This window comes from Notamacropus eugenii, chromosome 5 (assembly GCF_028372415.1).
Source record: "Notamacropus eugenii isolate mMacEug1 chromosome 5, mMacEug1.pri_v2, whole genome shotgun sequence".
Taxonomy (NCBI): Eukaryota; Metazoa; Chordata; class Mammalia; order Diprotodontia; family Macropodidae; genus Notamacropus; species Notamacropus eugenii.
Window position 1 is genome coordinate 333,910,437 of NC_092876.1, and position 21,808 is coordinate 333,932,244.

Below are 21,808 nucleotides of genomic sequence, written 5' to 3' on the forward strand. Positions count from 1 at the left end.
CATTCCCTCACTGTGGGTCTTTCCTATGATTCTCTCCTAGGCCCTCTTCTTCCTCTCAGAGTCCTTGACCTGGGGTAGTGGGGTAAGAGGATATCAATGAACTTAAAAAAAAAAAACCTTTGAAGTTTATCCCAACATAATTGGTTTCCTTTGTAATCCTATGTATTTTATTTTATGCATTTAAAAACATCATTATGAACATGGGTTCATCAGCTTCACCAGTCAAAAAGGTCCATCTCACACATACACACACACACACACACACACACACACACACACACACACACACACACACACACACACACACACACACACACACACACACACACACACAGTTAAGGGAACCCCTAGATCTATATTACCTTTTAGTAACCTCATCAGATCTCATGAGTCTATTATCTCTCCGCAGATGACTCCCAGATCTATATATTCCCAGCCCCAAAGTCAACCCTGAACTTTAGTCCCTCATTTCCAATTGCCTGTTAGACATTTCAAATTAGATGTCCCTTAAGCTTAACACATCTAAAACAGAATTCATTATTATTCATTACACTCTCCTCTCTTCCAAATTCCCGTATTTCTGCCAAAAGGACTACCATCCTTGTAGTGTCCCAGGTTTGTCATTTCAGCAATATCCTTGGCTCCTCTCTCCTTCAAATCTCTCCAAATCGTTTCCAAATCTTGGTATTTTTTATTTCCACATCTCACCTTTCTCTACTCATCATCATAACCACCTTCATTCAAGCCCTTATCACCTCTCACCTAAATTATGGGTCTCCCTGTCTCAAGTCTCTCACTATTTCCCAGGCCTTTCTACAGTTACCAAAGTCATTTTCCTTAAGCAGAGTTCTGACCATGTGACTCTCCTACTCAACCAGCTCCATCAGGCTTACTGCTGCCTCCAGGATCCTGGTCCCAAGCTATTTTTCCAGTCTCATTGGACATTCCCCTTCCCACGCTTCTCTGAGCCAGCCAAATTGTCCTTATTGCTGTTCCTCATTCAGGACACTCCATCTCCTACCTCTGTGAGTTTGCACTGGCTGGGTCTGTGCCTGGAATGCACTCCCTTGTTACTTCTGCCTCACAGAAGCCCTCTCTTCTCTTCAGATACAGTTCAAGCACCATCTTCTCCATGAAGCCTTCTCTGATCCTGATCCTTCCCCTATATTTGTATTTATTTATTAACCTTATATTATGCTGAATACATTTTTATATATACTCTGTCTTCCCCATTAGAATAAAAGGTCATATGGTAGAGCAGACAATTCATTCTTTGCACTTACATTCTCAGCACCTAGCACAGGCCCTTGTCAATCATTTTTATTAACTGATGATATTCTGTGCCCATACTAATCATACCTGATTAGATACTTTATTTGCTTTTGTGTCCTATGGCCTTGGTACTTTCTAATACTGGAGGCTATGAAATCATTGCAACATCAAAATAAAATTCCAGCCCAGTGAAAGCCTACCTCAAAGACTGCTTATAGAAATATCTTAACTGTTACACAGGCAATATTTTGTCAATGGCACAGAAAAATATGTTTTTCCAAATATTTTCTTCAAATAGACTATATACAGTAACAGCAAAGTTAGACTGGATCATAATACCTAACTTTCACCTTTTTTTCATTAAAGAAAACATTTCCCTAAGTAGAAAAGACATTATAAAATCTTTATTAAATTAGCACACAGACCTATTCACATTTGAATCAGCTAGACAGCATCACAATCTCTGTGACAATAAATACGCAAGTGACACAAAAAGACTAGCAAAGAAGTCTAGCCCGGTGAGTAGATGCTATCAGAAGTCCTCAGACAGAAAGTATGCATCTGATTGTCAGCCCCAAGGGTGGTATCATTCTTTTCAGGAGAAGGGTCATTTCTTCACTACTGCTTTCACTGAGGCACTCAGTCACTATCGTCTTCATGCATTGTTCACATTTTGGGAAGCTCCACTAATGGACAGGACATTCACTCTTCAGGGTCATTGTATTTGGAGGATTCTGACATTATGAGTTACTTTGGATTTATGAACTGTCTCACTGTCCTTTCACTCTCTCTTTTCAGCTCAGCAATGTGGGCATCAAGGCGTTCCAGGATATGATGAGACCGTAGTTCTTCTTCTTCCAAAAATCTTGTAGCTATTGAACTAATGGGAGATGTTGGCAGAGGATGCTAAAAAGGAAACAAAAATATTAATGTTAACTTTTGAATAGAGGAATGAATTTCTAGTATGACCCATTCATTAGACTGGGTTTTTTAAAAAGAGTTATCTCAGCATTCAGTTTGTTTTCTGAAGGAATACTCATTCCTCTATTTTTATCCAAAGAGTAAGAGAAATCAGTAAAAAGTCTCTTCACCAAAAAGCAGCGCAAGTCTCTCCTTACTCAGATGCTGGAAGATAATGGCTTTTACTAAGGAAGCATGAAATTATTGGCCTGAAGTGGACCACAAAAGATTGAGCTGCACAATCTTCTTATACAATTCGCACTGTTTCCCAACAGAAATGTATTTTATGGCTACTGCCCTTTCAAAACCCTCAAAAGAAGAATAAAAGTTACATTCGTTTAAAAGTACAAAAACCCTACAAGCTGTCAAGCACAGATTAGACAAAATGAAAAACAGCCAGAAGAGGGTTGGCCTGAGAATCAGAAAACTCTGGGTTTGAGGCCTGCCTCTCCCATATACTAGCTGTGGGATCACTCAGTCTCCCCGAGAGCAAGGCAACTCTCTGATAGTAAATTACAGATAAGTTAGGCTGCCAATTTGCATCCACAGAGGGAGAGTCCACATTGGGAATTGTCCACAACGCTGAAATCATAGATCCGCACTAAAAAGAGAAAAACAAACCCTAGGCCAATGTTTTTCCTTCTTCAAAACACAACTATGCAAAACATGTCATGCCCTCTTTTGAAAACCAAAAGGGGAGAAACAAACCAAAACTATATTCAGGGTCTTCCTAACACATTAAAAATTACAATGATTACATACTGAATTTTACATTTCTAAAGTACAGTCTTCATCAATTAAATTGTAACATGGGACAAAAGGAAGCAAAAGGGCAAAAAAAGCACATCTACTTGCCTCAAACATTACAAAGCCATAGTTTCTGTAACGTTATTTTTTCCCTAAAAATTTTAGCAGACATGCAAAAAAATCAGATAGGCTGTAATAGCAGAAGCATACTATCCCAAACCAGGGAGACAACAGTCTTAACGATACTCTGCCCTGACCACATTTGGGAGACTATACTCAGTTTGGAAGCCACGTTTTAGGAAGGCCACTGGCAAAACAAAACACATTAGGACAAGAAGGAATAATCTGATGACAGGATATGAAACTACTTTGTACAAAGATTAGCTGGAAGAATGATGTTTATCTTGGAAAAGATTTAAGGCTGGAAGAGGTACCTGATGACTAACTTAAAGTAACTAAAGGAAAAGCTGTCAGGTAGAAAGATCAGACTAGTTTTACTTGATCCCAGAGAATGGAACCAGGAGCATCTAGGAACAAGTCTGAGAGGAGTAGCAAATTCTAGGTCAACATGGCAGTTTAGTTGTATGGTACATAGTGCTGGACTGGAAACCAGGAAGACCTGGGTTCAGATCTCACTTTGGATACTTACTAGCTGTTTGACCCTAGGCAAGTCACTTAGTATCTCTGAGTCTCAGTTTCCTTATCTGTAATACAGGGATAATAACAGCACTTACCTTACAGGATTGTTGTGAGAATCAAATGAGATAATGTATATGTAAAAATGCTTTTGCAAAACCTCAAAGCACTAAATTAATGTAAGTTACATTATTAAGTTATTAATGATAATAAAAAAGAAATTTCCGCAACATCTGATACAATCCCAAATCACCTTGGCAGTGAATAAATTTCCTCTCATGAGTCTTCAAATGAGGGCTACATAATAACTCATTAGGGATACTGTAAAGGGATGCTTGTGCAGATGGGGTTTGGTCTCTCAACTTAGATTCTGTGAAATAGATGGGCTCTGCTCAATATTGATAAATTCTATATTAAGGGTAGTTAAACCTTGACACTGGGGCCATGGATGGCATGAGAGCTATTCCGCTATTCCTTATGTGAGTCTACTTTTCTCTCTTCTTCCTTTCTACCTTCTGCTTAGACCTCAGTTTCCTCATCTATTAAAGGGGGAAAATAATACCTGTAGTGCCCCCCTACCTGATGGTTGTAAAACTAAAACAAGGTAAGAGATGTAAAGTGTTTAGCAAACTTGAAAATAGTATTTAGTTGCTTAAAACCATTCCTCAAATTCAAGGCCAGCAAGTTCCCTATATCTCCCAAAATCTGAAAGCAAAAAATGATCTGAATCATTTTTAGGAACTAGCACTTTGTTTTTAAAAGTTTGCCTTTTATTTTACCTCTCTATTGATCAATACTTCAATACAATAAAACATAAAAGAATTCTACGTTCTTTGTTTCAGAGAGCTTAATAAAAAGTCATTTGTTCCAAGGCAGTAATTCAAATGTATCTAAAACTAAAGCAATTTAACACCATAGAAATCACTCTAATCCACCTCGACCATATCAGTTTCCATCTTTCAATAGAAAATTCGTGGAAAGCTTCCATACCAAAGATAAAAATTCTTCTTGATGATTTATAGCAGCATCTGACTCTGACAGAGAATCGGAAAAGTTGGCCTCATTTACATCTATTGCCATAGGCACAAAGAAGTCAGAGTTCAATGAGAAGGCAGAGCTGTAAGTGCTGATTTGGGGACTCAATCCAATACGTGCTCTGGACACAGGGTTCATTCCGACAGACGGATGCGGGAGGTTAAGAGCTCCCAGCTCGCCCTTGTAGAGGTTCTGTAGTTTTTCAGTTTCTTCATGCTGACTATGCTGCAATTCATGTGTTCTCCTGGATGGTGGATTAAAAAACACAATTGGGCATTACAGCAATTTTGCTCTCTTCTAATAAAACTTTAGTGGGTCCGTTTTTTAAAACCTAACAAATCACCCAATTAGTCTGTAATTTATAAGAAGTGTAGCAATTCACACTGGGTATTATCATTATTTTTGGAAAACAGAAATGAAATTAGGGGTTTCTCCATCAGATACATGTTTTCTTATAGTGGTAGCCTACAATGAATTAGCCAGAGGCACAGGTTTTCTATAAAAAGCTTGCTTCTCATGGGGAAAGCAATGGATTTGGAAAGGGAGACCAGGGGAAGAGAAAATGGAAATGGCTGGCTGACAGTTCAATTAATCTGCTGTGAACTCTACACTGTGGAATACTGTAGATGTCACCATCAATCAGGAAATGCTTTATTAAAAAGCACAGCACTGCCACAAAATTTCCAAATAGTTAATGGGCTATAAAACTTAATTTTAACATAAAAATAAGTCTTCTATATATTGCAGAATAAAAAGCTGCATTTTAGTGCAAATTAAACTTCTGAGACTAAAAAAATTGTTGCTAAAATGTAATTTCAACATCTATTTTTGGGCAGTTGCTTTTAAAGAAAACTTTTTTAAAAAATCACTTTACCTGTACTCTGAATTCTTGAGCTCAGGCAATATGCTGTGTGTCTCATTAAAAACACGCTCATAGTTATCTTGGCTCCCATGAGCAGAGCCTTCCAGCCTAGACTTGATCTCTATCAAGTCCCTCTTTAGCTGTTGGTTTTCAGTTGCTAAATTATTAATTGCCTTGATGTAACTATCTCGGATTTCTGTTAGAGGAATTTCCATCTCCTAATAAAAGGACACAGGCAACAGTCATTTTTAATTTATACTTTTTGGTATTTGAATAGAGTGCTAACAATTTATGTCTAGGCATAAATTTTTGGACTTGGCCAATGTGGGAATTTGTATTTTGGTACAAGGGTTTCAATTTGTTTTTCTCCCAGAGGCAGAGAGGAGGTGGGACAGAAAACAAATTCTCACTTTAAAAAAATTAAAGAAATTAAGTCAAGGAAATTGTGGAAGAAGAGGGGGAAATTGCATGATTATGACTGGGAAAACCCATCTTAGAATTTGTATCCGTAATTCTAAAGCTTTATTTTTCAAAACTCAAGGTTCTATTACAGTCTTTTTAAAAGATTGTTAGAGGGGAAAAACCCTTGCTTTGAGGTATGGAAATTGTCCCTTACATTCTGGAATTTAAATGTGATGACATATGTAAAAATACTTTCTATAACCTATAATAACACACTGTATGCACCTAAACTATTACTAGATCAAGAATACCTCAAGTACAAGAAGATTTATTTCTATAGCCATGGTAATGCTATTCCCATAATATTCCCATGCTCATAGAAAATTCCTAAGGAAAGTCAGTGGCCCTATATGTGCCTGAAAGAAACCTATAAAGCCTGAACTTGAATAGAGCTGAGATGAAAGGCAGTCAAATGATGAGAAGCAGAAATTGTGTAGGTGGGAAAACAGGAGCTAAAGAGTTATTTTATTTTTCAAGAAAGAGATTGAGGCACTAGATCTATGAACACTCAGCCTATGGAAGAAAAGGGCTGAGTTAAGCTCCTTATTCTAGAAAGAACGTACCCAAAGTTCCTTCCTTTGGACAAAATGAGATATTTCTGAAAGAATTCTGTTTTACATGGAAGACCTTTGGATACACCATGACTTTTAAAATTCCTACATTAATTTAATGTCTACCCTTTCTACATGTAATCAAGTGACACATTACTTCTGTGACTACAAATTTCATTGTTCTTGAACTTTGGACACTGTGTTTTCCTAACAATTTCTGAGTATGAGCCAGGTATATCTTTCCTTTTCTCCCACACAGCCCTGCAAAAAAACTGAATATTTTCAGTTCATAAATACCACGTTAAATTAGGGTAGTCCCTATTTGGTAACTCATTTTATTGTGGGTTTTACTTTGGTATTTTCTATTTTTTGAACTAGAATTATATTTCAAAGGTGCCCAGTGATCTTCTGGAGTCTAACTATAAACAGATGGAAAATTAAGCATAACAAAAATGCTTTTCGTTTTCTTTGATGTTTGTGACCTTTAAAAATCTACCCATGAACCACCTGCATATGCTAATAATGACAAGCTTTCTTAATAAATGATTCACTCAATGTCTTTCTTCAAATTGGTCATATGAAACAAATTCTCAAAAAAAAATACTACTAGATATGTGGTTGACATATAGCTGTAGCAGAAAAGTTAACTGCAACTAGTTTGGGAATTTTAGGACTCTCTACTCCATCAAAGTTCTGAATTTGATTACATATAAAACAATCTCAAATAACTTCAGTCTGATATGTAAAATGATCCATCTTGAGCTTTCTAAAGTTTTTGACACTGAATGTTCATCCAGGTCCCACCTACTAAGCAGGGGTGTCTTACAGGGTTCAGTCCTGAGCCCTCTTCTCTTCTCTCTCTATGCTATTTCACTTGGTGATCTCATCAGATCCCAAGGAGTCAATTATCAATTCTAGGCAGAAAATTAAATAAGATAAGATCTACTTATCCAGCCCTAACCTCTCTCTTAACTTTCAGTCTTATATCTCCAGTTGTCTAGTGGACACTTTAACCTGGAAGTCCCCTGGACTAGTATGTCCCAAACTGATTTACCATTCTCTCTAATTTTCCTATTACTTGGGAGTAAATATCCATTATCCTCCCAGTCACCCAGGCCTACATTCTAGGTATTATCCTGTACTTCTCATTCCAAACAGTTGCCAAGTCCTATCAATCTTACTTTTGTAGCATACATCACTCTCTCTCTCCCTCCCACTTCTCAGACACTGTCACTGCTCTGGTGTAGGTCTTTATCACCATCACACCTGGACCACTACAATAACTTCTGGTTAGTCTCTTCGCCTCGTCTTTCCCCACTTCAAACCATCCTCCAATAAGCTGTCAAATTGATCTTACCACCTCTATAACAGGAATGACCATGTTACCCCTCTATTCAATAAACTCCAATAGTTGCCTATCACTTCTGGGATCTAATATAAAATCCTTCTACTTGGTGTCCAAAGTCCTTCATAGCCCAGGCACCTTCACCCTGTCTACCTGTCTCGCCTTCTTACACCTTACACCCACCCTCCCTTACACTGTGATCCAGTGGCACTGGACTACTGGTTGATCCTTATATAAGACCCTCCATCTTCCTTGTCTTCATTTTCATGGGCTGTGTCCAACAGTTGGAATTCTCTCCCTCATCTCCTTCTCCTGACTTCCCTGGCTTCCTTCAAGTCCCAACTGAAATTCTACCTTCTTCAGGAAGCTGTTTCTTGACTCCCTCATACACCCTCTAATGCTAGTACTAATGCTTTATGCTAATGCCCTCTGAAAGCTTCTCCAAGTTATCCCATACCCTTCTTGTTTGTACTTAGTTACCTTTATGTTCTCTCCCTCATTAGACTGTGAGTTCCTAGAGAGCAGGGACAGTTTTTTGTCTTTCCTTGTAGCCCCAACTCTTAGCACAGTGTCTGACACAGAGCAGGTGCTTAATAAATGATTGACTTGACCTCACCAATTTAACTTTATGTGTGTGGGGGTGTGCATGTGTGTGTATGTATCTGGAGGTTGGGAGATGACAGAGAGATAGCACTTTCTAACACTTCTTTCTGACAAGATTTATAGCTTAAGTCATTTTGTACTATGCTATATTCCCAAAAAAGGGAAACCTATACTAGTTGAATGATTAAGAGTAATTATTTCCCCTTCATCCTATCCTAGCACCCCATATATTGGATTTATAAAATATAGAAACTGGGAGTCTGCATGACCACCCAAATCCAAAATTTAATAAATAAGGAAATTAAGTTCTGCAGAAGTAAAATGATTTGTCTGATGTGATACAGTGAAAGAATGCTAGAGGCTGGATGAGAACCCAGGTCTTCCAAGTTCTGATCCTGTGCTGTGAGCACTGAACTGTATTATCTCCGTCTAGATCATCACTCCAAGTCCCTGTTACAGGTAAAGCTTCCACTATGTCGGTTACTTTAGAGAACAAAGATTAAAAGCAAAATTATAATGATTTAATCCCCTTCCGCAACTCAACAGATAAAAATATAGGATAATCAATGTATGTGTAAACATATACCATGTAGTCATTTAACTTCTAAAAATTAGATAGGCAAGAACAACTTAAACGGGCTTTAAGTATTTCATTTACAATCTAAACAATTGCCAAATCTTACTAACTCTTCTTCACCCTCTCTTGTATTCATCCCCTTTTCTCCACTTACATGCCCATTATCCTAGTTCAGGCCTTGTCACTCCCAACAGCTGGCCAACATGATATTCCTAAAGTACAACAACCATGTCACTCTGCTGCTCAAACTCCAAGGGCTCCCTATTACCTCTAGGATCAAATGCAAATTCTTCGGTTTGGCACTAAAGGCCTTCACAATGTGGCTCCAACCCATGAAAGGCAGCATAGGCAACTGGACAGGGCACTGGACTTGGAACCAGGAAGACCTAGGTTCAAGTGTCACCTTGGACACTTACTAGCTATGTAATCTTGGCCAAGTTACCACCTCCTTAAGTCTCAGTTTCTTCACCCATAAAATGAATCTATGATACTGTGCCTTTCTAGGCTTATTATACATTGATCTCTCCAGGGATCAGTCCATCCTAACTAGCCTCCTTACTGTTCCTTCCACATAACATTCCATCTCCCATCTTCATGCCTTGGCACAGGTGCTTTGCCAAGTCTAGAATGTTATCTCTCTGCACCATGACCTCTTAGAATTCCTAGTTTCTTTAAAAGCTCAGTTTGAATACCATTTCCTACAAAATTTCTCTTCTGATGACTCTAGCTGCTAAGTGACTTCCTTCCAATTACATTATATTTACCTGCATACTTTTTGTATGCCTATATGTTATTTGTATGCTTATATATAAATGTTGTTTCCTCCTAGAGTGTCAGTTCGTTACAATGGGGACTAGCTGTTGTCTTTAGATCCTCAGCTCCCAACACAATGTCTGACATGTAATATAAATTTAAATGCTTGCAGATTGAAGGTTATGAACAAAATAAATAAGCAATTTTATGAGAGTTGAAAGAAATTTCCGTAGCCAATGATGAGATATCTTATAGAAAGAAAGGATTTAACTAATTCTGATTTTTAAAGCATGTTGTAGAAATAGGGTTGAAACCCTCTCTGATGGCTCACTGAGGTGAGGTGATAACCCTGGCTTCTTTAGGTCCTATCAGTAGACTGCAACACTGAGAAGTTTCTACCACAGTGGAAAGACTTCAAGTACAGAACCAATGGCAGGTGCAGTGCCTGCCATTGGAAGGATAGCTAACGAATTCTTTTGGTTGGCACAACTCAGGAAGACCATTTATATCTTTAGTAAACCTACATCCATCGAAAGCATACCCACACCAATGAAATCTCCAGTGAAGCACTGTAGGATGATTTTATACTTAATAATGTGAAATAGTTTATACTGTGAACTGTGTGCTTTTTCCATCACAGCATAAGATAATCTCTATGCAAGGATGAAGAACATTTTCCATTTTCACTACTGCTAATATTTTCTTATTATTGAAAAAATTAAGTGCAAAATGTTAATTACATTGATTTCTTCCCCTATTTCCTGTCAGATGACTCCACATAGCTATTTTAAAACTTTAGAAAGTAAATTATTTACATACCCCTAATGGACCAGATTCCATATTCACCAAGGTCTCAGAAAGTTGTTTATTTTCTAATCGAAGTGCTTCCAGTTGTGTCAAAATGTCCTAGGTAGAAGCAACATAAATGAATAAACAAGGATACAAACAGAAAAGTTCAAACACACCATACCCCGAAATGGATTTTGTGACACTATTCCTGTGTGATGACTCTGGTCTATGAGAAATCCCAGAATGCTCTTTCTGCAGTCAGTGCTTTTCTTGGCAGCAAGCATGAATCCTTCCCAATTTTCTCCCTCCCATTGAGCTGCTAGACATTACACAAAATTGGTTCCCTTATTAACTGCTGCAGCATGCAGGCTTTTGAAAAACGGAAACACAGACCTTTTTTCATAGAACTTGGGTTTTAGAAAGTCATCTCAAAAAAAATTAAATATTTAAATGTAGCTATAAAGTGATTTATTCCTTAGTAACTGTAACAAGGCTATAGATAAGAAGGATTTAACTATAACACAGAACCTGTCTAATTTGGTAGATAAGAAGCTTGGTAGGGGTTATAAGGTGGTAAATTTCAGTTCAAGGACACAAAGAAGTTAACAGGTAGAGCTGGCCAATAAGGGGATAGGCTATACCCTGTGACAGTGATCTTTCTGTCCCATATGGCAAGTAATCTACATGGAGAAGGATCTCTATCTAGATAGGATGTTAGCTACCCTCTAAATTTGCTTCCAATTCTGATCTACTAACTGAATTTAAAGATGAAGAAATCATTAAGTTCGACCAAAAAACTGCATCTACGCAATCACATTGTTCAATATTAGTACAAGTTGAAACGATTCAGCTTTTCTGCCTCCTAACCCACTATCAAAATGTTTACTTTAAGTTAAACGAAAATACTAGCTATTAAAAGATTTTATTTGCTTTTAGTAATGGGATCATTCAAGTTTTCTTCATATAAAAGGATTAGACTTCTGCCACATGCAAAGGGTAAAATATACTACAGGAAACCTATTTAATGTACAAAGTGATGGTTTTTCAAGCTCCAGCTTCAGGTAAAGGGGTATATATGGTCTCATGCGGAGACAGATCACTGTAGGTTTACCCTGTTGTCCACTGCTTTGATTTCTGCCTTTTCCAGCTCTGATCTGAGGTGGTGTTCCACTTCGGAGCCAGATCCACTGACTGAAGAAATGGCTATATCACGCTGATGCAACTCTTGTGTCAGTCTGGAGATTTCCATTTTCATTCCTTCTAGAGCACAGGTATAAGTCTGTTCATTCTGCAATATCTGCTCTTTTAGCTACAAAGAAAAAGGTAGTATAACTCCAAAAAAAGTTTAAGCAGGAATAAATGGCTAACGCAAATATTTATCTTTATCCTGACTAAAAGTAAACGCCGATATTTCCAATAAACCTACATCTTCTACAGAAATGATCAATTTTACTTATTTGCCTAGATAACCTGAGATCCCCTGAACATTAGCTAACTAGAACTATACTTAAAGCTCAGCTCTGCCGTTTATTGACTACGTGACCTTAACATCCCAGAGTCCGTTAAATACAGATTGGTTTTGCCACAGATACATAAGCAGAGCTTTACATTTTTAATCTCCAGCCTGTACTGGTTGTTAGAGTCTTCCATCGCCTTTAGATCTCCATATTTTTCTACTAGCTCTTCACTCAGCTGTTTGCATGTTGTACTCACAGATCCCAAGCTAGATGACAGGAGAAAAAAGAAAAAAAGAGTTCAAGTTTAGGAGCACCTGAATCATGTTAACAGCAAAACGGTTTTTAACACTCTTGGCAAGGAGGATTTCCAAATCCCCACCTCTACCCTTATCTGCTCATCCTCTTTCCAATTCATTAACCTAGAAATGACTCAAAAACAGCTCTCTACTTGGATGTCCTATTGATAAAATTGTTCAAAATTAAAAGCCTTCAGTTCAGAATCCTCCCAGTAAAAAAAAATTAGCATCTATTTCCAGTTTCTTTATTACCATCAAAGGCACCATCATTCTATCTGTCCTCAAGGCTTGAAAATTCAAGTTATTTTTGATGCCTGTCTCTCCTTCATAAGAACTGCAAATTATCCCCAACCCACCCTCCAATCCAAACAATGTTTACAAGCCCCAATGGTCCTTTCTCTCTTTAGTCTCTCAAGAGTCATCCAGTTCTGTCCAGTTGTTCACCCCCACTCTGGTCTCAGTCCTTATCACTTTATTACATGCTAGCTTTCTAGCTAACTAGGTAGCAGAGTGGGTAGAGCACTGTACCTGGAATCAGGAAGGCATGAGTTCAAATCAGTTATCAAAAACTCTTTTAAAAAGCCAAGTTCATGGGCCCCAGGGTAAGAATCCCTTAGAGACATATCAAATTTAACCATTTCTACTTAATACTCAAAATCTGAAATACTTTTGCAAGCTTCATTCATCATCCTTTTACATTATGAACTCTGACTCACCCAAGCCACAGTGCATGCTGACTCCCACAAACTTTCTAACTTCAACTTCTGTTCTTTATATCTATCATTTTCCCTTGCAGAAAAGATGCTAACCTACTATCATCCATAATTCTCCCTTCCAAGATACTCAAATCTTATTTCCCATCAGTAAACTTCCCCTAATAACCAATCATTTCCTAATGAACATTCATAAACTGGTGTGTGTGTATAACATTTATAAAAATAAGATGGTTTTTCTTTGTGTGTGTGTGTGTATTTGTAAACACTTATCAACAAGTTGATTATAACTATTCTCAACTATTTCATGTCTAGATTGTGACTCATTCAACTACATTACACTTCTGAAGAAAAGGGATGACATCCAGTTTACATCCTCTTCTCACCTGTTTCATTTATGACCATACTCTAGGGCTGTTCAACAAATGCTAATCAAACAAGATCCTTGATGTCTACAGTAACCTATCTAATATCCCAGAGAAACAACTATTCAAAAATGCTATGTGTGTTCTATAAAATCAAGAGATTAATTCCAGAAAAATAGCAAATCTTTCAATTTCTTGATTTTCCAGGTTTTATTTATAATCTTACATAATTAATCACCTAAACAAAAATACCACTTAAATATTATGCCAACAATGACTGCAAAAACTTATATTAGTTGATTTTTTGCCTTTTGAATTAAAAAAAGGTTAAATCATTATCATTTTTATACTAACTTGTGCCACAATTGACAAATTGCCCATTTCTAACTATTCCTATTAAAAAAATCAAGTCTCAAGAACCTAATAAAAGTTTAATAAAATAAGGATTATAGACTAAAAGCAAAACTAATGAAGAAAGTATGACAAGCCCTTAAATTTCAGCTTGAAGAAATTTTCTGTTTTATAAAAGGTAAATTGAAAGGTACATCAAAATAATTTATGACCAAAGATTATCACAAATATTCCAAGATTAAGAAAGGGCAAGGAAAAATAGAGAAATTATATGGGAAATTAGAAATTGTATTAGATTTATTAAAAATACTGATTGCATGAAATCCTATTATTGGATTTCTTACTTATATATTCATGCTCTCTCTGACACCAATGATAATGATCCTCTAAGAGTAACTTATGTAAGCTTTTCAAGAAATTAAAAATTACAATAGACTACCATCTCAGCTCAGAGATATGTTTTTTTAAATACAACAATATATTTTAATTGCCCAAAGATTAAATTACAACTATTGCAGGGCAAACCCTGATCTACAGTAGCGCCCTCTCTTTTCATTCCTAACCAACAAACACTGCTCACCTGGCTCTCCTACTTCTTCATTATCTACTCACAATCAATTATATCTTGTTTCTGGTTTCTATCTGCAATAATATTAACTCAGTAAAGGATCTAACATTTATGTTTTTAAAACAAATATGTTAAGCTACGACTCTCATAGTGGAGCTTATAAAAATCTAGTGACTTAAAATACTTAATGTCAGTATGGACAACCTTGGTCAAACATTTTTCCATATAATTCCATCTACCTGCCTTCCAGACGAGATACCTCTGCCTGCAGAAGTTCTTCACTGGTCTGTGGAAAAGTCAAGTGTGAAAAAACACTCTCTAGGTCCATCTGGCCTTTAGAGGAAGAAACTTTTTCTTGAAGGCTGACCTCCAGTGACCTATACAAAAACACAGGATAATTCCAGAAGGCCTTTGCATACAAGCAAGGCACAACTTGGATAATGATAATATCAACTTTTTGATGGTCAAAACTGTTCAGAACTGGACTTTCAGCTCTACAATTTCAATGTTCCTAAGATGTACATTTGTTAAATTCTTTCTTACAATGCACTACTTACTTAGATCCCTGATAGGTTAAAATGAAATTTCAAAGTTAGTTTACTCACCTCTCCTTAGTGACTAGATTTAATGTATTTTATGAAATCAAAAACAAACAAATAAATAAAGTATGGACCTCTTCTTTAATCAACACCTATTTTCTTTTTTCCAAAAACCTTTCTATCCCCAAAACGAGTTGCAAAAGAATTGAGTTCTCTCCTAAGAAAATTACTTTTTAAAAATTGCATTTAAGTGAAAAAAAGAATAATTCTATTAAAAGCATCTAAAAACTTTCTAATAATATGTACCTTGACTGGTTTTCAGAATAACAATGAATACATAACATTTTATCCACTCACTGAGGTACTTATAATGCAGGAATTGTCTTGGTTTGCTTCAGACCATGTGTGATCTTTTGGCCATTTTATAACAAACGAGAGATGACCACAAGGATCTGCTGGATAAACACTGAGCCACCAAAGCCTCTTCTGGTTGGGAACCAGGTCTGACTCTCAAATTCATCATCTTTTATTGATCTTGCCCTCAAAAAATTGGAGCTCCAGTTCACTGTTTCAAACACCATTACTCATGTTATTAACGCCATAGTCTACTGTCTATAACTACTTGTCACAGTGCTTCTTCCATGATCCCCTGCTTTGCATAATTAGATGCTTATTTCTATTCTCATTCCCATGACTATCTCCTATATTGAGCAAAGAGAAAGAAAAATTAATAGCTCCAACTGCCTCAAACTCTTTTATGCTTCCTCTCCAGTAGTTTGATTTTCACTAATAGCCAATCAAGGTTAGGCCACATTCCAGCTACAGAGATGGTCTTAAGATAGGAGATTTAATTCCCCAAAAGAAAGGCTCTTCTAATCACAGGAAGCCATTTTCAGCTACTTCCTGCTTCTGCTTCAAGAACAAAGTCAACTCACACCTTGTTGAACAAAATGCTCCAAGTACTTCCCCCACTCCATTTCTTGTAATTAGTTCTTATTAATAACTCACATTTAAATGGAACTTTAGAATTGGCAAAGCATGTTCTTCACAATAACCCTAAGAGTGAGATAGCCCCATTCCACAGACAACCAAAACTGACACTCAAGAAAATTAAATGACTTGTACAAGACTCTTCATCTAGCCAGTGTCAAAGCCAAGACTTCGAATGAGCCCTCCTGCCTTCCATTCCAGTGCTCTTTCCATTACACCACTCTGCAATATTGACTGTACAGCTATACTATTACTGAGCTTCCACAAAACAGAACTCAAACTCTCCTTGTTCCTTGGCTCAGGAGAACAAGAACAGATTTCCTGGAGCCTGTAATCCTAATGCTCTTCCCTATGCTGGGTCTCCTCTGTCCCTAGCTCCCAGGTACCCTCCAGTGATCACCTACAACACACTATCCCATCTAAGAAGGATGACTCTTCAGGTGCTATAAATGAAAGCCTATCACTGACAAAATATGGAATCATTGAGATTATAAAATGTACCTGCTAAGTTCTGTAGAATGTAAATTTTTAGCTACATTTTTAAGTTTATTCTGTAATTTCTCCTTTTGAATTATTGAACCATTGATGAAATCCTCTTGAGACCGAACAGTTACCTCCAATTCCTTTTTTTCTCCTTGTAGAACCTACAGAAAGAATACTTCTATTAACTATACCAGAAAAGTCACCTAACTATATATTCTTGGACACAGTGCCATCAGTGGGCATATAACCCAAGGAAGTCAAAGACAAACGGAAAGGTCTTCTATGTATATGAAAATATGTATAACAGCACTTTCATAGTAGCAAAAAAACTGGAAGGAAAGTGGGTATCCATCACCTGGATAATGTCTGAACAAATTGTCATACATTAATGCAATGCTATTATGGCATAAGAAATAATGAATGCTGATAAACTTGGAAAGACTAATATGAATTCATTCAGAGTAAGGCAAGCAGAAGTACAAGAATAATTTACATGATGACCACAACAGTATAAAGGAAAATCACACTGAAAAGACTTCAGAACTTTGATCAAAACAGTGATCAACTGTGACTTCAGAGGAGTGACAATGAAACATGCCTCTTGCCACATGTCAGAGACATGGTAGATCATGAGTACAGCACATGGCATACATTGCTAGACTTAGCTAGTACGATAATTTGTTTTATTTAAGATTTATTACAAAGGAAGGTTCTGTAGTGGGAGCAGATGGGAGAAAAGGGTAGAGCCACTCAGAAATGACAGCAATATTGAAAAAAACATCAATAAAACATTTAAAAACTGATACCATTTACACTGTCCTAAGTGATTATAGGTCTAGATAGTTTTATATCTCATCAAAAAAGATAAAAAAATAAAGCTACATGCAGAAGCATGGAATTAAATATTTATTATCTTTCCAGGGAAAAATGCATACATGACACACTTTAATATGCGTTAATAATATTTTCACCATCACTTTCTTACATCTGGACAATTAACAAAACCAAAAATCAAGTAATAATGTGCAGTGTTTGCCAATTTCTGAGGTGTAAATGAGCAGATTTAAAATTTAACAATCAGCTCCTGTGAGCCAATGCAAGCAGGATCCGGTATAACCTGGCTACACGCCTAAGCAGTAGGCACATATTCAGTCACTCTTATCAACAACAGGGTAGGGGAAGAGAAAGAAAAATTTTAGGAACTAAAATATGATTTCTTTTTCTCTATTTATAGAAAACAAAGTTATTGTTCAATTGCAGTTATTACACAGACCTTTAATAGTTTTTCAGTGTGCCTCAGTTCTTCTTCAAGTCGTTGCTGTTCCTTCAGCAGCACCATGTTGGTTCCAACCAAATCATTTACCCTCATGTTGAGACGCTCTATTTCCAATTCATTGGCGCATATGGTATCATTGGCCCTCTCCAGCTTACTGGTTAAATGCTGAATTTCAGATTGGCTGGAAATCTCCACAGATTCCAGCTTCTGTTTCCGATTGATGAGCTGAGCCTAGAAACATGGGACTACTGATGAGTAAAAGTGAAATAGTCAAAACCAAAAATTCATAAAGAAGACTAATATGAAGCTAGCCCATTCCCTGACAAAGAGGTGGTCCTTCTTCTTGCTAAGGCCATCCCTTCTGATTCCAACCCTTCCCATCTTCTCCAGCAGACTGTCCCAACTATTATCACCTCTTGTTCTCTACTCTTTAACCTCTATCTATAGGTTCCTCTCCTGTTGCCTATAAATAGGCCCAAATTTCCCTTATTCACCAATCCTCACTAGATTCCACCATCTTCCCTACTACTGTCCTCTTGTTCTCCACACTTCCTCAGCCAAACTCCTTGAAAAAGTTGTCTATGCTCATAGCTTCCAGTCCCTCTTCCATCTTCTAAATCTCTGCTGATTAACAACCTCACCCAACTCAAATTGCTCTCCAGTTTATCAAAGATCTCTTAACTGCTGATTCAACTTAAAAAAAAATTTTTTAAGCACCTTCTATATGCCAGGCACTGCTAAATTTCATGGCCTTTTCTTAATCCTCATTCTTCTCAACATTTCTTCAGAATTTGATACTACTGATAGTCCTTTCCTCCTGAATACTTTCTTCTCTTTGGGTTTCTGGGACATAGTATTCTTGGTTCTCTTAACTACATGACTATTTCTTCTAAATGTTCTTTGTTGGTTCATTATTCATGTCATACCTACTAACTAATTCTTTGTCCTGAGCCCTCTTTTTTCTCTCTGCACTCTCTCACTTGGTAACTTCATCTGCTCCCATAGATTCAATTATCACCACCATGCAGATGATTCCTAGATCTGCAAGAGCCCTTATCTTTCCCCAAGATCCAGTCTGGCATTACCAACTGCTTTCTAGATATTTCCAACTGGATGTCCCACAACTACCTCACTTCAATATATTCACAATAGAATTAATTCTTTTTCATCCCAAACATAACCCTCTTCTGATTTTCTCTATTACTAACAAGGGCATCATCATCCTCTCAGCCATCAAAGTACATAATCTCAATGTAGTCCCTAATTCTTCATTCTCTCTTCAGCCAAAGTGGGAAACAATCACTTGTCAAATCTTGTCACTTCTCTCTCCATATTATTTCTCATAAATGACCCCTTCTCTAATTCAGGCCATCATTACCTTTTCTTTGGATTACTGTGAAGGTCTCCTAATTGGTCTCACTACCTCAATCTCCAAGCCAATCTCCACAGAGCCACCAGTTATTTTCCTAACATTCAGATTTGACCATGTTACCCTGCCCCTACTCAATAAACCCCAGTGGCTCTCTATTCCTTCTAGAATCAAAGATAAATTGCATTTAGCCTTTAAAGATCTTCATAATCAGACCCAATCCTACCCTTCAAGCATTCTTACATCTTATTTCCCTCCACACATTTTCCAGTCTAGTCTTACTGGGCTTGCTTTTCTTCACATACATTCCATTTTCCATTTCCATGCCTTTGAACTACTCATCCCCCATGTCTGAAATGCTTTCCTTCCTACTTTCCTTCCACCTCTTGAAATCCCTACTGTCCTTCACTCAGCTCAGGCACCAAGTTCTTCATTAGGCCTATCCTGCTTTCCCACTCCCAGGAGTTAGTGTCTCCCCCTCCAAGGTAACCCTGTATCTGTTATGTATAAGTTTTGTATCTCCTGAAATACACTGATACACAAACACACACACATTCTCTCTCTCTCTCTCTCTCTCTCTCTCTCTCTCTCTCTCTCTCTCTCTCTCTCTCTCACATGTCTAGCCCACTAGAATGTAGTCTGGGAGGGAAAAGACTTTCACTTTTGCCTTAAAAAAAATCCCTGCTATGCCCAAAGGGATATAAAACTGTGTATACCCTTTGATTCAGCAATATCACTACAAGGTCTGTATTCCGAAGGGATCATAAAAAAGAGAAATGGACCCATGTACAAAAATATTTATAGCAGCTCTTTTTGGTGGTGCCAAAAATTGGAAATTGAGGAGATATCCATCAATTGGGGAATGGCTAAACAAGCTGTGGTATATGAGTGTAATGGAATACTATTGTCCTATAAGAAATGATGAGCAGACAGATTACAGAAAAGACTGTAAAGACTTACATGAACTGACGCTGAATGAAGTGAGCAGAATCAGGAGAACACTGTACACAGTAACAGCAACACTGTGCAAGAACCAGCTTTGATAGACTTAGCTCCTCTTGGCAATACAATGACCCAAGGCAATTCCAAAAGACTCATGATGGAAAATGCTATCCACATTCAGAGAAAGCCTATGGAGTCTGAATGTAGATTGAAGCACACTATTTTCACTTTTGTTTTTTCTTTCTCATGGTTTTTCCTTTTTGTTCTGACTCTTCTTTCACAACATGACCAATGTGAAAATAAATATATTTAACATGATTGTACAAGTATAACCTATATCAGATTGTTTGTGATCTTTGCTGGGGTAAGGGAGGGAGGGAGAAAAATTTGGAACTCAAAATCTTACAAAAATGAATGTTGTAAACTATCTTTACATGCAATTGGAAAAAAATAAAATACTATTAAGTGCAAAAAAAAAAAAATCCCTAGCACATGGCACAGAGTTCTAGTGCATAGTGCAGGGTTCTTAACCTGGAGTCCATGAACTTAAAAAAAATTTTGATAACTGTTACATTGCTATATCATGCAATAATAACATTCTCATATGTGTGTGTAAGTAGGAATATATTAAAAAATACCATGATATACTGTTTCGATTCCTGTATAATTTGGGGACTGTTTTTCTACAAGTACTCTAGAGCAAAGGGAAAAGTATAGGGGATTTGAGTCATTATAATCAAACACATGATAGCTTTTTACCAAATGCATTTGCACAGTACTAAGTAGTGACACATATAAGAGGTTGAGCTAAATATAGCCGATCAAGATGCTATCTTCCATGTATAGCTCTCCTGAACTGAGTCCCTATACAAGAAGTCACATCATATAAATACTGCAAAGCAGAGTAGAGTGTTGCACTTAAGTCTGGAAGACCTGGATTCAAATCTCTCTGCTGACCCCTACTATGTGACCCTGAGCAAATCATCTGACTTCTACGTCCTTCAGGCAATTTCCTAGGATTTATGTATTACATAACAGCTGGATTTCAAAATGGAAGGAGCTCCAACAACAGAATTTTATCACAGTGAAAAAAAAACATCCTTTGAAAATTCACGTAAAATGGATCACTTTTAAGCCAAGTCAATACAAACTCACACCATTTATTTGGATTATACTAAATTACTCAGCAATACAGGTTTTAGTTCCTGAAGATTTTATTGAATTCTAAGTTCCTTTTGGGTTAGGACTGTTTCTACAGTCCCTAATATTTGATAGCATTTTTCCCCTAAGGTACAGATCAGGCACCCACAATCTCTGCATAAAAGATTGAACTGAACATTAATGTTAGTATGTGGAACTATCATTCATGTATCAGTATGGTCTCTACTTATTTGCTTTATATTCTTGCTGCTTTGACCCTTCCTTTATCCTGATGATTCTTCAACATAACTTCTATTCATGTTGCCCTAATCAATTTTCTTGACGTTCTAACTTTCATCCTTTCCAACAGAAATGACACTTCACATGATCCCAGATCTGCCTACTGTAGCCAGACAAAATAAATGTAAATGTGCTTCCAAATGACAGATCCTCAAGTATTGGAAGACAGCTATCATGCTTTACCAAGTTTTTTCTGTTCCTGGCTAACTACTTAACCACCCCCCCCTTCAAACAATCTTCATCTGACATGGTTTTAAGATGCCTCACTCACTGGCTACCAACCAGTTTGTTTAGCAATATCCTACTAAATATGGTGTCCAGAACTAAACACATGAGACTAGATGGAGTCTGAATGGAAAAGTCCAATGAAACAATTTCTTCCTTCATTCTGGATATCATATATCTATTAGCATCCTTTATGTCTACT

The 21,808-nt window shown here is 37.1% G+C and overlaps 1 protein-coding gene across 8 annotated transcripts in view; it reads right to left on the reverse strand.

Annotated features, from left to right (window-relative positions):
- Window positions 1-1,654: 1,654 nt before the first annotated feature.
- Window positions 1,655-21,808, reverse strand: part of CEP63 (centrosomal protein 63) — a 55,323-nt gene continuing 35,169 nt past the window's right edge. For 3 of the 8 annotated variants that reach the window (XM_072613600.1, XM_072613601.1, XM_072613604.1), the window contains exons 7-15: window positions 17,628-17,861; window positions 16,373-16,515; window positions 14,582-14,719; window positions 12,201-12,315; window positions 11,704-11,901; window positions 10,623-10,709; window positions 5,525-5,730; window positions 4,606-4,894; window positions 1,655-2,178 (exon numbers count right to left, since the gene is read on the reverse strand). In XM_072613600.1, coding sequence (XP_072469701.1) covers window positions 2,020-2,178; window positions 4,606-4,894; window positions 5,525-5,730; window positions 10,623-10,709; window positions 11,704-11,901; window positions 12,201-12,315; window positions 14,582-14,719; window positions 16,373-16,515; window positions 17,628-17,861 — 1,569 coding nt within the window. In that variant the 3' untranslated portion in view covers window positions 1,655-2,019. The remainder of the gene's footprint in view (window positions 2,179-4,605; window positions 4,895-5,524; window positions 5,731-10,622; window positions 10,710-11,703; window positions 11,902-12,200; window positions 12,316-14,581; window positions 14,720-16,372; window positions 16,516-17,627; window positions 17,862-21,808) is intronic. The other 5 variants (XM_072613608.1, XM_072613605.1, XR_011967930.1 and 2 more) reach the window with 4 other exon arrangements.